General features: G+C 49.2%; 1 protein-coding gene across 1 annotated transcript in view; it reads right to left on the minus strand.

Moving 5' to 3' along the window:
- The window catches only part of LMF1 (lipase maturation factor 1), a 141,559-nt gene that overhangs the window by 18,324 nt on the left and 107,429 nt on the right, over window positions 1-15,806 (minus strand). Inside the window, exon 7 of the mRNA XM_054516593.1 lies at window positions 3,718-3,886. Coding sequence (XP_054372568.1) covers window positions 3,718-3,886 — 169 coding nt within the window. The remainder of the gene's footprint in view (window positions 1-3,717; window positions 3,887-15,806) is intronic.

Below are 15,806 nucleotides of genomic sequence, written 5' to 3' on the forward strand. Positions count from 1 at the left end.
TTTGTGAGTTCTTATCCATGTTACAGTCTCACAAACCCTGAGAGCACTTCACTCTAACAAACTAAAAATGGGGCCCCATCTCTCTCTCTCTACAAGGTCTTTTAAGGATAAACTGTCCAATTAAGAAAGGACACCTAAATTGTTTTCACTTTCAACCCAATAACCAACCACCCATGGCCTGCAATGGGGACTTTTTATCCAGTGACACAAAACCACCCAAACCCATGGAGAAGAAGGTGAAGAAGCAGGACCAGCCTCTGCCCTAAAACCTCCATCTTGCTTTAGATATATTACTATATTCTAAACCCTTAAACTCTGAGTTTCCCACCCTGTGATATCACACACTTCTATCCAAACTCCACACCCACAATCCCAGTTCCATCATTCCATTTTGGAAGCTTCTCCATGGCCTCAGGTCCATGCAGTGTTCTCCTGGGGGTCAGTGCCTGGCAGCACAGAAAGGCTGAAATTCTCAGCAGCCAGGGTTCCAGCACATCCCCATTCCCAATTTCCCCATCCCCATTCCCATTCCCATCCCCATTCCCAATTACCCCATCCCCATTCCCCACTCCCATCCCCACTCCCATTCCCCATCCCCATTCCCAATTTCCCCATCCCCATTCCCAATTTCCCCATCCCCATTCCCCATCCCAATTTCCCCATCCCCATTCCCATCCCCATTCCCACCCTGCCCTTGCCACAGGCCTCTATCTCTGCTGTCATCTCCCTTTCTCTAAACAGTCTGAGCAAGGGCTAAAAGGAAAAATGTCTAAAATGTGACATCAATCATGGCTTTAATACAGGGGAAAAACCACAGCTGGCACCTGCACCTTGCTGGGGATCAGCCTCCTGCTCTGGGAGCCTCCTCCTGCTGCTGCCCCGAGCTCTCCCCACCCTCAGGGCTTTTCCTTCTGCAAAATCCCAATTCCCAGAGCTCCTGGAGGAGATGAGTGTTGCTGTGCCAGCATCTGGGATGGGGTTTGCAGCAGCAGCAGCACCAGGGGCTGGGCTGGATCCCAGGCCACGATCAGACAAATAAGCAGAGGTGACCCCCGAGGGGCTCCTTCCCTCATGGCCCTTTTCAATTTATTTAACATTAACAGCCAAGGGATCAGATTCAAAGCAATGGCGTGGAGCTTTCCCCTTATCTCTGCAGGAGAGGGATGTTTATTTGAACCTCTCTCAGAAGCTATTAATAATTGTTTAGTCTGAGAACATTTCTGGAGAACTGTTTGAATCGGGCCTTCCCTCACCCCCTGTGTGGCTGGGTATGAGGCTTTGGGGCATTTTTTGGGGATTTTTAGATGGGTTGAACTTTTTCCTCTGTAATTCAAGAGCAGGTATAGGCACAGAGCCTCCCCTGGCTCCTCAGCACTCCGTGGCCATGCAGGGCCTGCTCATCCTTCAGCAGGAGGGATTCTCCTCCTGTCTCCAGGCCCTTGGGGTCACAGCCCCTCGATCAGAGAGAAAAAGGGGTTAATTCAGGGGAAAAAATAACCTAGATGGAGCAAAAAGTGGGGATAGGCACCAGTGGGATCTGGATGGGAAGTGGAGACCTCAGTAGGAATCAAACACTTCAAGGACTGGCTGCAGAAAATCAGGATATGGCTGGGGGCTCTCCTGTCTTCTGCTCTGGTGCCCAGGACTGAGGGTTCCCCTGAGCCTCTTGGCACCCATCAGCACCAGCTCAACAGCCCCAGCTTCCTGAGCAGAGAAAACACTCAGGAATTCCAATTCCCACAATATTACAGACACCCCACCCCTCCTGAGGGATGGACATTCTCCCTGCTCGGACACCCTGGCTCTCAGCCAGCCTTTCTGGAGAACATCACAGAAAAGGTGCAAGTTCCTCCAAACAGGATCTGCCTCCCCCTCACAGTGACTCCCTTTGGCTTCTCCTCCCAAAAACAAGGTGCAGCCTCAGTGTTGTTTGGGGTTGGAGGCATAAATGGAGTTGGGAGGAAAGTTTGAGACTTTCAGAGCCTCTAAAGCAAAGCTCCAGGAGGGGAAAAGCTGATAAAGATTTCTTCCAGCAAAATATGTGAAATAAAAGACAAAATTTAACGAAGCTGCATTGCTGGACCTCCCATTTTTGGTTAATGAGCTGCTTCTTGGTAGAAAAGACTGGAGACAGATGCTGCCTCTTGTTGACATTTTTCCTTCCTCTGACAGATGTTTGGGATATTTAACCCCAGCAGCTGTGATTGTTGTTGATATTACAGGCAATTTGTTGCTTATATGCGGTTTATAAAAATGCTGCACACACCACTCTCCATCTGTTCCGCAGCCTCATGAGAAACATCCCAGTGCTGCTTCTCCTGGATCAGGGCAGCTTGGAAAGCGCCTCTGGAAGGGGAAATCAGCCACCTCGAGCCCTTTTTTCCAGCTACAACCCCCCCTGTATTTGTTTTTTCACATCCATGGGATGAGCAGGAGCTCTCCTCCTCCCTGGTTTGGGGAATTCTCTCCCCATCACGATGGTGGCCATGCTACCAGTGGTGGCCACCAGCAGCTGCTCCTTCCACCATCCCAGGCTGCTCCGAGCCCTGTCCAGCCTGGCCTTGGGCACCTCCAGGGGCAGCCCCAGCTGCTCTGGGAATCTGTGCCAGGGCCTGCCCTCCCTCCCAGCCAGGAATTCCTGATTCCCAATATCCCACCCAGCCCTGTCAGTCTGAAGCCATTCCCTGTGTCCTGTCTCTCCATCCTTTGTCCTAAGTCTCTCTCCATCTCTCCTGATGCCCCTTTAGGAACTGGGAGGGGCTCTAAGTTCTCTCTGGAACCTTCTCTTCACGATGCCTTGAAGGAGAGCAAGTGAGGAGAGCAAATGTGAGAACCCAGCTTCTCACCCCACCTCAAGTCCCACTGGGTGTTTTATCCTTGACTTTAAACAGTCAAAAAAAAATTTAAAAAAGTAAGTTAAATCATGAAACTCCACATTCTTATTTTGAGTTTGAGTCACTGGAGGCAGAGCAAGGACTGACTTAAGAGCTGCAGCTGCCTGGACTTGCTGTGACATTGATCCTGCAAAGGACATGTCCCAGAAACAATGTCCCCATGGCAATGTCCCCGTGACAATGTCTCCACAGACCCTCACCTGTCACCATCATATTTTCTGAAAAATCCCTTCACCAGGATTTCTTTGCCTGTGAAGCTGAGAAGCCTCAGAGAAAAATGAAAACAATAATTATCTGATTTGCTTCTCCTGTGTTTTGCTGCTTTGGAATGTGTTTGGAGATTGTTTACTAACTGACCATTGTTTTATTGGTTTCATGTGAATTGTTTTGCCTTAATGACCAATCACAGTCCAACTGTGTCGAGGCTCGGGAAAGAGTCACGAGTTCTTCATTATTATCTTTTCAGCCTTCTGTCTGTATCCTTTCTGTATTCTTGAGTGTAGTTTAGTATAGTTTTAGTATAGTATTCTATAATATTCTATAATATAATATTCTATAATATAATATTCTATAATATGGTATGATAATATAATATAATATAATATAATATAATATAATAATAAATTAGCCTTCTAAGAACATGGAATCAGATTCATCATTCCTTCCTGCCACTGACAATACCACAATCACCAACCACCCACCAGCCTCGCATCACCAGGTCCAGGCCCCCTGCACCCAGAGCGGCAGAGCTTTGCTTTGAAGACAAGACCTTTGTGGCCGAGCACACCAGAATCCCCCTTTTCCCCTCTCTGGGGTGACTCACCCAGGGAAGGGCTCTGTCCCCGCGTCCCCGGGCGCTGCAGCCGCGCCGCTCGCTCCCGCAGCCGCGAGCCGAAGAGCAGCCCCAGGCTGGCGTCGTCAAAGCAGGCCAGGCTGGGCACCATGGTCAGCCAGTTCAGGAAACTCAGGTTCCCACTGATGATCAGGAGCACCTGGATGGGGAACAAGGAGGCAGAGAGTGTTGGGTGTCCTGGAATGTCAGCCCAGACACGCGGTGGGGGATTGGAGCGTCCCAATGAGGACATTCTGGGATGGCAAAGCCGTCCTGGAGCCCAGCCCAAATGGGATCAAATGTGAGCTCTGCCTGGGCTTCCAGCAGCAGGGATCAGGCATAGAGTGATTCCCTTTCCAAAGTGACTCGATTTCCGAAGTGATTCAATTTCCAAAGTGACTTGATTCCAAAGTGACTTGATTTCCAGTGACTTGATTTCCAAATTGACCTGATTTTCACAGTGTCTCAATTTCCAAAGTGACTTGATTCCAAAGTGACTTGATTTCCATAGTGACTTGATTTCCAGTACCTTGATTTCCACAGTGACTCGATTTCCAGCCCCTTGATTTCCAAAGTGACTTGATTTCCATTGCCTTGATTTCCATAGTGACTTAATTTCCACACTGCCTTGATTTCCAAAGTGACTCGATTTCCAGTGCCTTGATTTCCAAAGGGACTCGATTTCCCATGGGAATCACCCACTTCCTGCTTATTCCAAGGGATCCATGACAGCAATGCTCCTGAAACCCTTCAGGAGGAAACCTTGGAACTTGTAATTAAAGAGCAGCATTAAATATAGATGTGTGCATTTTAAGAGGCATTATTTTGTTTTAATTTTAGCTTTTATTTGCTGTTTAGGAGAATATCTTGCATGTGGTCTCCCAAAATACCACTCCACAGTGTGAACATCAAGAACACAGGGACAGTTTCAGCCTGAGGACTTTCAGCCACTGTTCTGTTGAAAAAAATCCATGTTTTCTCATTAAAAATGACAACAAATAAATGCTAAGAACGTGTGATTTCATATTTTATATGATTGGCACCATGGTTTCTGACATGGTATTTTGCAAGTTACAAGTTTAAAAACCCCAGCAGGACTCTTCAGAAAGTCACAGATTGTTAAAAAAAGGAGAGCTCTGACCAATCACAGCAAGGAACAAAAATCCTAACTATTATTTAGTTAAAAAAATAATAATTTATGCTGAGTTGGATAATTATGAGGGGGGAAAAAAATGATTTCTATCTGAATTCCAGACACATGTTGGGTCCTGGAGGGGAACATGTTACAGTTGAGGTTTGGGGCTTGCTCTGTGACCTGAATGTGATTTAGCTCGATGCATATTAATCAGCCTGGCTCCATTATCACACCTCTCACTCTGCTGCTGTTCCGAGGTGATTTTGCCTCGTGCAGTTGCAGTTGGGTTAAGAAAATCCTTCTGTGCTTTGCCACTTCTGGTTCCCAGCTCTGCAGGAGCCCCTGGGTGGTCCACAGGAGGGTTTTTTTTTCGGGAGTGATTCACCTCTCTTTATTGCTTGGAAGTCAGGAGCAGGAGCTCTTATTTCCAGCAGCCCTGAAAAATCAGGGGATTCAAAAATAACACGAGTTTGGCGTTCTCTGGGCTGGGGTGGAACTGCGGAGCCGACACGTTTTTAATTTCAGTGCTTCTGGCTGAGGCTCGGAGCTCACACCAGCTCCTGCTCACCCAGGGCTGATGGAACCATGGACCCCTTGGATCTGCAAGGACAAACCTGAAAGGAATTCCTGCTGCAAAGCCAAAAAATGGGATTTGTCAAACATGATGAGGGGGGGCGTCCCAGCAAGCGGCCTTGAGGCCATCGAGAGTGAGTTTTATGTTATTTCACCATCATCATCATCATCATCAAATGGTTTGGGTGGGAAGGGACCTTAAACTCCTCCAGTTCCACCCCCAACACCTTCCACTATCCCAGGCTGCTCCAAGCCCTGTCCAGCCTGGCCTTGGGCACTGCCAGGGATGCAGGGGCAGCCACAGCTGCTCTGGGCACCCTGCGCCACCCTCACAGGGAACAATTCCTTCCCAATATCCCACCAGCCCTGATCTCTGTTAATGTGAAGCCATTCCCTGTGTCCTGTCCCTCCATCCCACGTCTCCAGTCCCTCTGCAGCTCTCCTGGAGCCCCTTCAGGCCCAGGCAGGGGCTCTGAGCCCTCCCTGGAGCTTCTCCTCTCCAGGTGAGCACCCCCAGCTCTCCCAGCCTGGCTCCAGCCCTCAGAGCATCCCCGTGGCCTCCTCTGGATTTGCTGCAGCAGCTCCATGTCCTCATGCTGGTGGCAGTGCTCCAGGTGAGAGGCACCAGAGCAGAGCAGAGGGATGGACGTGTCCATGGCACCAAGGGTGAAGCTGAGCCCTGGTGTCTCACAGGATCCCACAGGAGCAGCATCTCCCAGGAGATTTAGGGATCCACTGCCATCCAAACCTCAGCAGGCAGCAGGTATTTCTCCCCAAACCCTGCCTTTCCTCTGCAGTTTCCATGTGCTGCTCCCTCAGAGCAGAACTGTGCTGGCTCCAGCTGGGATGTTCAGTTTAGGATGGATTCCCCAGGGCAGATCCCTGCTGGAAGAGCACAGGGAGCTCCCCTGATCCTTCATCAGCTGCACGAGGAGGGAGAATTCATCCACATTTCCCCCAGCAATCCCAGCCTTTGGCTCACATCACCTGGACTTTTCCATGCTCCAACCACCACCAAAACCCAGCTGGATCTCCAGACCTCCATCCTCATCCATCCTCATCCTTGATTTGTGCTCCCGGAGCGTCCTTCCCTTGCTGGACAATATTGAAACTCCCAATTACACCAACCAGATGGGATCAACCCCTGTGGTGACTGGGAGAAATTTTTTATTAAAGCCCAGTATTAATCATGGTAATTGGGGAGGAACTTTGAGGTTATAAAACTACAGCATGTCTAATGAGCGAGCTCCTTCTAGGAGGAACTGAGGGTTTTAATCTAATAATGTCACTTTTATGGATTATGACTGGAGTTTTATGAAGTGTGATATGAAATACAGTGGATTCATGGCTCTCGCTGGATTAATTTGGAAAAGTAGTTTTCCTGGTTCTAGGCCCAAAACCAATTATTGCTCCCATTTCTGTCCCCTGCCCCGTTACCAAACCCCTCTGTCAGAAAATGGGCACCTCCAGCCGTAACTTTTTTACGGGTTGGGCTTCTTTGTTTGGCTGGGGTTTGGGTTTTTTTTTTTTTTTTTTGAAATCCCAGATTGTTACAAACATCCAGTAGGCAGAGGAAGCTCAAATTCCATGGCACAGGCTGGATATTTGTCCAGGAGGGACAAAAACAAGCTGGAAACCCTTAAACACAGGTGAGGGCTACCTGGAGCTTGTCCACAGTGTGGGGACAGGATCACCTCACTGGGGATCCCTGATATGGAGCCATTGGCACAGAAAAGCCAAAACTGGGATGTGTGGAAGGATTATAAATCATTTAAAGGGAAAAAGGAAACCTCAAGAACCATCCAGTCCTTCCTGCTGCCCCAAAGTAGAGTCTAAAAGTCAAAGTAGAGTCTCTACCTGCACTGGAGTGTATTTGTTAAACTGTTCCTAGAAAAATACTCATATTTGTAGTTTTCCTCAAAAAATTTATCATAGGCACAGACAAAAATATTCCCGTGTAGGGAGGTACAGACTGCACCTGAAAAAGTGTCCATGGATGTTTTTTAAGTTTTTAAGGAGTTGAGGGATGCAGCACCTCTGGAACAGCCAGGGCACATCCATGGCAAAGACCAACCCTGTGGGAAACCATGTGGATGGCAAGAGGGGCTGGGGGATTGTCCCTGGGACCCCCCTGGGGTGCGTGTTCTTTGGAATCATGGAATTATTGAGGTTGGAATAAAGGAATTATTGAGGCTGAATCATGGAATCACTGAGATTGGAACCATGGAATCATTGAGGTTGGAATAATAGAATTATTGACGTTGGTATCATGGAATCATTGAGATTGGAATCACAGAATTATTGAGGTTGGAATCATGGAATCACTGAGGTTGGAATCATGGAATCATTGAGGTTGAATAATGGAATCATTGAGATTGGAATCATGGAATCATTGAGATTGGAATCACAGAATTATTGAGGTTGGAACCATGGAATCATTGAGATTGGAATAATGGAATCATTGAGTTTGGAATCACAGAATTATTGACGTTGGTATCATGGAATCATTGAAATTGGAATAACGGAATTACTGAGGTTGGAATCATGGAATCACTGAGGTTGGAATCATGGAATCACTGATTCTTGGACCATCGAGTTCAACCGTTCCCCCACCACAGCCAAGGCCACCAGTGATCCCAAGTGTCCCCAGGTGCCACATCCACATGGCATTGAAATCCCTCCAGGCATGGGGGTTCCACCCTGGACAGCCCTTTCCATAAAGGAATTCCTCCCTGATTTCCAACCACGCGCAAACCCAAACACAAAGCTGAGGGTCACTTACTCCAGTGGCAAAACGAGGGCTCTTCAGTTCCTGACAGCAGCCAGGATGAGGAATCCCACCCCAGGCATTCCCAGCACCTTGGTCCTTCCCAAAAGGCTCCAGGCATGCAGGTTTTGGAGGGTGGGACCAGCCCTCAGCTCCTTTCCCACCAGCTGCAGCAGGAGCCAGGCATGGCAAGGAGCAGCTCCGGACTTGGTGGAACCACAAACACCATTTTCATTTGCCATTTGTGCCTCGGAGCCAGGATTATCCCCTTATACCAACACACAGGAAAAGAAGGATTCGGGAAAAGCATTTTCCAGGCCTGTAGAAGTAATGCTGGTTTGAGGTTTAATTACAGCCTGGAATGGGCTGTCAATAGGCACCAATCAATAACTCAGTTACACAGAACTCCCCTGTAATTAATGCTGGATGGTTATTGAGTGATCAGTAATAAAGTGGAACACCACCAAGAGTAGAAAGCGAAAGCCTTTCCCAGAATATCCTCCTCCCTACTAATTAGGACATTTTTAGGAGATATGTGGGTTCAAAATTCCCTCTACGAGAAATGATGTGAATTAAACCCTGCTCTCAAATCCTGGATCAGCCCAAAGTCACATGGAACTGTTTATATTCCTTGATTGAAGGAATGCTAAAACACTTCTGGCAAAAATGCTTCTATTCCCTTTCACCATCCAGGCACTGCAGGCTCCTTTGAAAATCACTTTTTCTGCAATATTTAGAGGTATTTAACAATTGGCAAAGTCAGAGCAAACCCAATTTTTTGGGAAGGAGAAAAGGAGAACACATCAGAAAAAATCTATTCTGATAGTGAACATCTTCTCTAGTCCAGGTCTTGGTAAAATTTGGATGAAATTGGTATTAAAGAGAGAGTATGGGGAAAACAATGTTCTTGGAAATAAATATTGATGGTAATGCTGAGCATGGCCAATGTCAGACAGCCCTGGCACAGGGAAACGGGATCTGTGTCACAATCCCCTTCCAAAAGAATTCAAATCCAAGGTTTTGGTTTCACCAATTCACAAATGGAGACATCTGCAACAGCTGGACTGGGACTCTCTGCTCCCCAGATTCAAGCCCAGCACAGATTCAAACCCATCTCTGCCTTTTCAAGCTAAAAGGAAAGGACGTGACCACATCCGCAGGCCCAGGGAACACGCAAGGAAAAAGTCAAGGATGTCACATCTGATCAGCCTGACACCGGCCTGGAAAGCACTGGTGGCTTCCCTGATTTGGATCTTACTCCAGCTCCTTTCCTTGCCTCGTTAAATCCATAATTTTGGGTAACTTTAAGCTCTCAGCAACATCTGCAGTGAAATATTTAACTTGGGTTGGCTACTCGGTGTCACTGGAAGCCAAGGCCGGGTGAGTTTCCAACTCTGGGATGACCTGGATTTTTCCAGCAAACCAAGAGCACATTTTGGGGGGGAACACACGGAGCTGATCCCTGGTCCCTGAGCCCGTGGGCTCCTGAGAGCCCAGCAGAAATGGGAAACAGTTGTGGCTGAAAACACCCCAGGAAAACCCAGCCCGGTGCTGTGTTTGGGGCTGGGCAGCATTTGATTTTAATAAAGCCAGGCTGCAAAAGCCTGGAGGATAAAAAAAGTGAAGGACTGGATGTAAAAATTTTATGGAAATGCTAAAAAAAAAAACAAGAGGAGAAATGTGAAGGAAGGGCAGAACAGCCACCGTGCCTTGGCATCTCCATCAGTGCCTCTGCAGCAAGGCTCTGTCCCAAATCCTTCCCTCAGCTCTGCTGGAAAATGGCTTCAAACTGGGATAAATATGGGATCAAGGAATATCCTGAGTTAGGGGAGGCCCACAAGGATCACTGAGGTCCGTGGTGAGGATCTGCCACAGGGTGCCCAGAGCAGCTGTGGCTGCTCCATCCCTGGCAGTGCCCAAGGCCAGGCTGGAAGGGGCTTGGAGCAGCCTGGGAGAGGGGAGATGTCCCTGCCCATGGCAGGGGTTGGTTACTGAGGTCCCTTCCAGCCCAAACCATTCCAGGATTCTGGGATTCTAAGCCCAGCTCCTGGTTGTAACCATGCAGCTCACTGAAACATTTAAATTTTATTAAATTTTGTTACATTTTCTGAGGTCAAAAGAAGAAAAAGCAGGAAAAATAAGCATTTTCCCATTTTCCTTCCGTCCCAGATGGCAGCTTAGCAATCCCTGAGCTGTCAGAGGTGGGGACTAAATAAATAGCAAATGAAATGTACCCTGGGCAAAACCAGAGATGCTTAAGAAAACACAAAATGTGTTAAAAATCACATTTTTATGCTGCCATCTGCAGCAGTTTCTTTTCAGCCTTACTCATAATTCCAATTACAATGGGAGTGAGGTGTAAATGTTGAAATAATTTTTTAAAAAATAGTTTTTTTCAGCTCTTTCCTTCCCTGAGCAGTTGGTTCCATGTGGGACAAAATGATGCTGGGATGGAGGCAGGGAAGATCATGAGAGATGGGGATACTCGTTGCTCCAGCCCTGCTGGGGGTGGCTTTTATTTTATTTATATGGATTTATTTACTTGTAGGGATCTGAAAGAAACCTCCAATACAGGGATTGATGGAGTCTGTTCAGCCCCAGATAGGAACAGAAGGCGAAAGAAGCCCAAATCCTGCTTTTAGCTTTGCAGAGGAAGACAAGGTGCTGCAAAGGGATGGGATTTAATAAACCTGGAGCCATTTATGAGCCTGCTGCCTGCACTGATGGCAAAGGAGGATTTCAGGGCTGCCTGAGGAGCCTGGCTCCTCGTGGGAGCTCTGAAGACCCCAGCCACGAGGAGATGAGGGCAGTGGGTATTTCCTGGTAGCCTCATCCTGCTTTTCCCAGCCCGGATTTGGCCCATCACATGAGCTGTGGATCCCTGAGGATGCTGAGGAGGAAGCAGAAAATGCCACCCACTTGCAAGGTCACAGCTGCAAGATCCCTGCTCAGGCTGCTGCACTGATGGCTTACATATGAGAGGAACCTTTGGAAGAGGAATGAAAACATCCCAGGCTGGAAATTCCAGGCAGGGCTGTCACCAGAGGGGGAACGCCGCCCTGCAAACACCCAGGGGCAGCTGGGCTGCTCTCAGGGAGAGCTGCTCCCCTGGAATCCTGCTGCCCAGGGCTCGAGGCTTTGCAGCTCCAAGGAATCTGCAGCAGAGGATGAAATGCAGCTGCCTGTCTGTGAGGAAGTTCCTGCTCCCCACAGTGACTCATCCCACAAAGCCCAAGGGCATCCATGCACATCAGCCACGGGGCTCGCTTTCAAGGGTTACTCATTATTCACCCACAAACTGGGTTTGTCAACAGAGGGGAAGAGCAGAAATCCATCATTGCCTCATCCTGTGAGTCCAACAGCCTCATGCAGCAGCGGGGATAAGGAGCCAGGTGCCAGAGTGACACTGGGACAGGGATGGGAATGAGAGACCAGTGCCAGGCACTGCCTGGCGCTGCTGGAGGAGAACTGGAAAGGGATTGATAAGAAGGGGCAAGGATCTGAATGCTCCCAGGCTGCTGAGCTGGGAAAAGAGGCAGAAAACTGGGGGGGGGGGGGGGAAATGCAGGGAGGTGGGAAAAGATGTAAAGAACTGAGGAAAAAAAAAATGCAGGGTGCTGAGAAAAGATGCAAAGAACTGAGGAAAAAAAATGCAGGGAGCTGGGAAAAGTTGTAAAGAACTGAGGGGAAAAAATGCAGGGAGCTGGGAAAAGATGTAAAGAACTGAAGGAAAAAATGCAGAGAGCTGGGAAAAGATGTAAAGAACTGAGGAAAAAAATGCAGGGAGCTGGGAAAAATGAGGGGAGCCAGGAAAAGATGCAGGGATCTGTGAAAAGATGCAGAAATCTTGGCTGCTCCAGTTTTCCTGCAGTATCCCCACAGTGCTCAGAGCTTTGGCAATGTGTGCACGGCCAGTGCCAGGTCAGGACATGGATCAGGAGCAGGCAGAGGCACCTGGAGAGGTGAGAGTGGATCTGCCCAGGTGTCCTGGATGGATTCTGCAGGGGGAATCTGCTCAGCAGCCCTGGAAGGTCCTGTTGGGTGGGCATCTCCATCCTGGACCTTCAGGCCATGGACTTGTTAGGGAGAGTTTCTGTCTGGCTTTGGAGCTTAATTCCTCCTGACAGTGAGGGAGGTTTCTGCAAACCAAACTGTTTGGGAGCCAGTGCCAAAGCCAGGGCTGGGGCCAGTGTGGGCTGGGAGCAGCAATGCCAGAGCTGCAGAATTCCCTGCTGGAGCAGAGGCTGTGCCACGAGGCATTCCTGTCCCACTCGGAGCTGTGAGCAGGGAGGGAAGGGAATGGAGCAGCAAACGACAGCTCTGGGCAGGATGCACAGGGGGAGCCCAGGGAGGTGTCCCCCAGCCCTCCCAGCTGTGGTCACTGCTGCTCCTCTCTGGTGTCTTGTGGCGGCAGCGCCGCTGTCACCGTGCTGGAGGAGCTGGTGACATCGGGCACTGTCACCAGGAACACCCGTGGGGACAGCCCAAGGGACAAAGGGGACTGGCAGGGGTCCAGTGAGAGCCTCTGGAATACAACCAGAGGTGCCTCCTGGTCCTGAAGACCTTCCTGTCCTGGACAGGGAATGGTCTGGGAGCGCTGATGAGGGAATTGTGACACTGGCACTTCTCCGGTGCAGGATCACCATGGGCTTTACCACTCAGGATGGCAGGAGAGGGACAAGAAGAGCAGCAGAGTGACACAGAGATGGGAGCAGAGCCACCTGAGCCCCACCCAGCCACTCATCTGCAGGCACCTCATCTCTGGGACATGGTGAACCCTGGTTTGGGACACATCCCCCCCCTCCTGAGCTGACCCAGTGACAGAAACCCCTCCACATCCCCAAACACAGTCACCGCTCCCAGCTTGCCCACATTTGCAATGAAAGTACAATTTGCAATAAAAGTACAGGTTATTGGCTGTCACACACTGGAGGTTTGCACTCAGAAACTGCTGTGAGGGAGGAGAGGCACCAGGAGAAGCAGCAGAACCACAAGAACATCCCTGGAACAACTTCCAGCCAGGACATCTCCACCACAGTGTGGCCAAGGGCAGCCCTGGAAGCCACACAAGGATTCTTATCACAGCAGTGGCTGAGTGTGGAGTATTTCATTTGGCACCCTTTGGAGCCCTCATAATCTTTTCCTTTATGATTAATATTAAACAAGTCATATTCCTTATGGAATTTCCTAACCCTGTCTGTTTATATTTTTCTCTACATCAGAGTTAATATTTTAAGATCGCCTCTCTCTTTTTTTTTCTCTTTTATTTCACGTTCATCTGTTTTTCCTCATTTTATAAATCAGGTTTCTTGTTTAGTAGTCATGACAACATCTGCCTGCGGTGGTTACACCACAGCCTGGGGCTTTTTATTTTCTTTTCTCCCCCCAAGCTGCATAAGAATTAAAAAAAAAAAAAATCCTTTAAATAAATAAAAGCATAAAATGAAAGGGGCAAGTTGGGAAGCGCCTCCTCCTCCTTTCCCTCCAATGACCCACTTCAACAAGACTTCCCAGCATGGTGGGTGAGGACTCATTTGGCTTTAATCCTGCAAAGTCTTATCCACTTAGTTCACTTCAATGGGAATACTCGGAGCACATCAAGTCAGGCACATATGAAAGTCTTTAAAACCTTGAGGTCTGGGCCTGAGAGGCACAAAAATGAAAAGCTGGAGTTGCATTTTCCTTCTGGGCGTTGAGCTCTGCACAACAGCACAAGGGTTGGGGTGGGATGGGGTGGGATGGGGATGTGCTGCTCCCAAGGGGAGCTTGGGGTCACTTCCAGGAGATGCTGGAGTTCAACATCATCTTCTCAGCATGGACCACCATGAATCCGGCCACCACAGCCATCCCATGGCTTTGGCACCTCCCTTGCTCTGGATTCCCAAAAAATCCAGTGGCTCCTGGAGGCAGCAGGACCCGCCTTGACAGCCTGATTTCAATGAAACCCTGTCAGGACAACCTGGAGATCAGGCAAAGGCATCCCAAAGCAAAGCAGCATCACATCACCAAATGCATCTCTAGAATCTAGGGAATATCAAGGAATGCATTTTCTTCCCCCTAAATTCAGTGTTTCAGGATGCTGGGAAGCAGTAGCTTAGAGGGAAATCAGGCTTTTGGAAAAACAGGAGCGAGTTCTCCCACGAGCACAGCAAATGGCCATGGAGTTATGGCTCTGTGGAAAGACACCACTGAAACTCCATGGGGAGTTTCACCCAGGGCACCAGGAGATGGCCAGGAACACCGAGAGCAGCCCTGGATCCAGAGGAGGCAAGGAGGAAGGGGAAAGGCCAGGAGCTGAACAAAGCAGATGAACCTTGCATGCAGCAGAACCTCTGGGAGCCCTGGGACACGGTGTGCAGATGTTCCGAGGTCGCTGTAACCTGACTCCGAGAAGGAAGAGGATGTGCTCCTCCAAACTCCCCCTGGTGCTTTAATTCACTGCAGCCTGCCCGAGGCTGCCTGTGGTGATCACAGGTGGGGCTTCACACTGACCACAAACGTGGAGCTGGGGGCAAAAGGCTCCAATCCTTTCAGCTTTGGCTGCCAAGACGGTTGAGGAACAGATTTCCATGGAAACATCTCCCTTTCCCTGCTTTCAGGGGCCTGAGGAAATCCCTCCAGCAGGGATTCTGCAGCACCAAGGACCCTCCCACTGATGGCCACCAGCACCTGGGACTGCCCACCAGGACTCTCCAGCTGATCCCTTCCTGCCTGGGTGGTGGAGAAGGGGAATTGGGAATGAACACAACATTTTGAAGCTCCAGTTTTCATCTGCGGTCACACTTTTTTTTTCCAAATAACCCCAGGAAAATTGATCTCTCTCCATCTTCAGGACTCCACTGTCCCTGCAGTTTTGGCCCTGCAGCACCATCCCTCTGCCCCTGGAACCTCAGAGGTGGAGCTGATTTGGGTGCATTGGGTTTCAGGGTGCCCCCTGACCCTTTTCCCTTGGCTCTGCTCCCTCTGAGGTTTCTGGCTGCAGGGATGATCCGTGTTGGATGAGGAGAACTGGCAGATTTGCCTCAGAGGGATTTCTGTGGGGATTACAACTGCTTTTCAAGGGCTGGCTGTGGAATAAATGACATTAATGATGCCATAAACACGATCCCTGTCTCTCCCACTCCCCACTCCTGCCATTCCCACCCCCATCCAAACAATCAATGCAATCTGATTTGGTTTTCCAGAGGAAATTTTGAAATTTCTGTTGACTGAGGCATCCTGAGCTTTCTACTGCTCCTGTATTTTGGAATCTCAGAGGAGCTGGCAGCTTCTCTGAGGGGGACCCTGATGTAGAACCTGGCCCAGTGGGAGGTGTTCCTGCCCAAGATAACCTTGAAAGTCCTTTCCAACCCAAACCATTCCAGGATTCTACTGAATACCTGTCCCTTTCTGCTTGTTTGCTCACAAAGCGCAGGGAATCCATCCATGAGCCACCCCAACCATCACTGCCACACCACGCTGGCCAAAATTTGGGACAAAACATTCCCAAACTGCTCCTCTTGTGCATTTTTCTCCCAGACTTCCTCAGCCTTCCCAAAACTGGCCTGATCTGGGATTTCTCCCTGCTCCCAAGTGTTCCTGCCTGGAGCAGGGTGTAAATTTCAA

This window comes from Molothrus ater, chromosome 16 (genome assembly GCF_012460135.2).
Source record: "Molothrus ater isolate BHLD 08-10-18 breed brown headed cowbird chromosome 16, BPBGC_Mater_1.1, whole genome shotgun sequence".
Taxonomy (NCBI): domain Eukaryota; kingdom Metazoa; phylum Chordata; class Aves; order Passeriformes; family Icteridae; genus Molothrus; species Molothrus ater.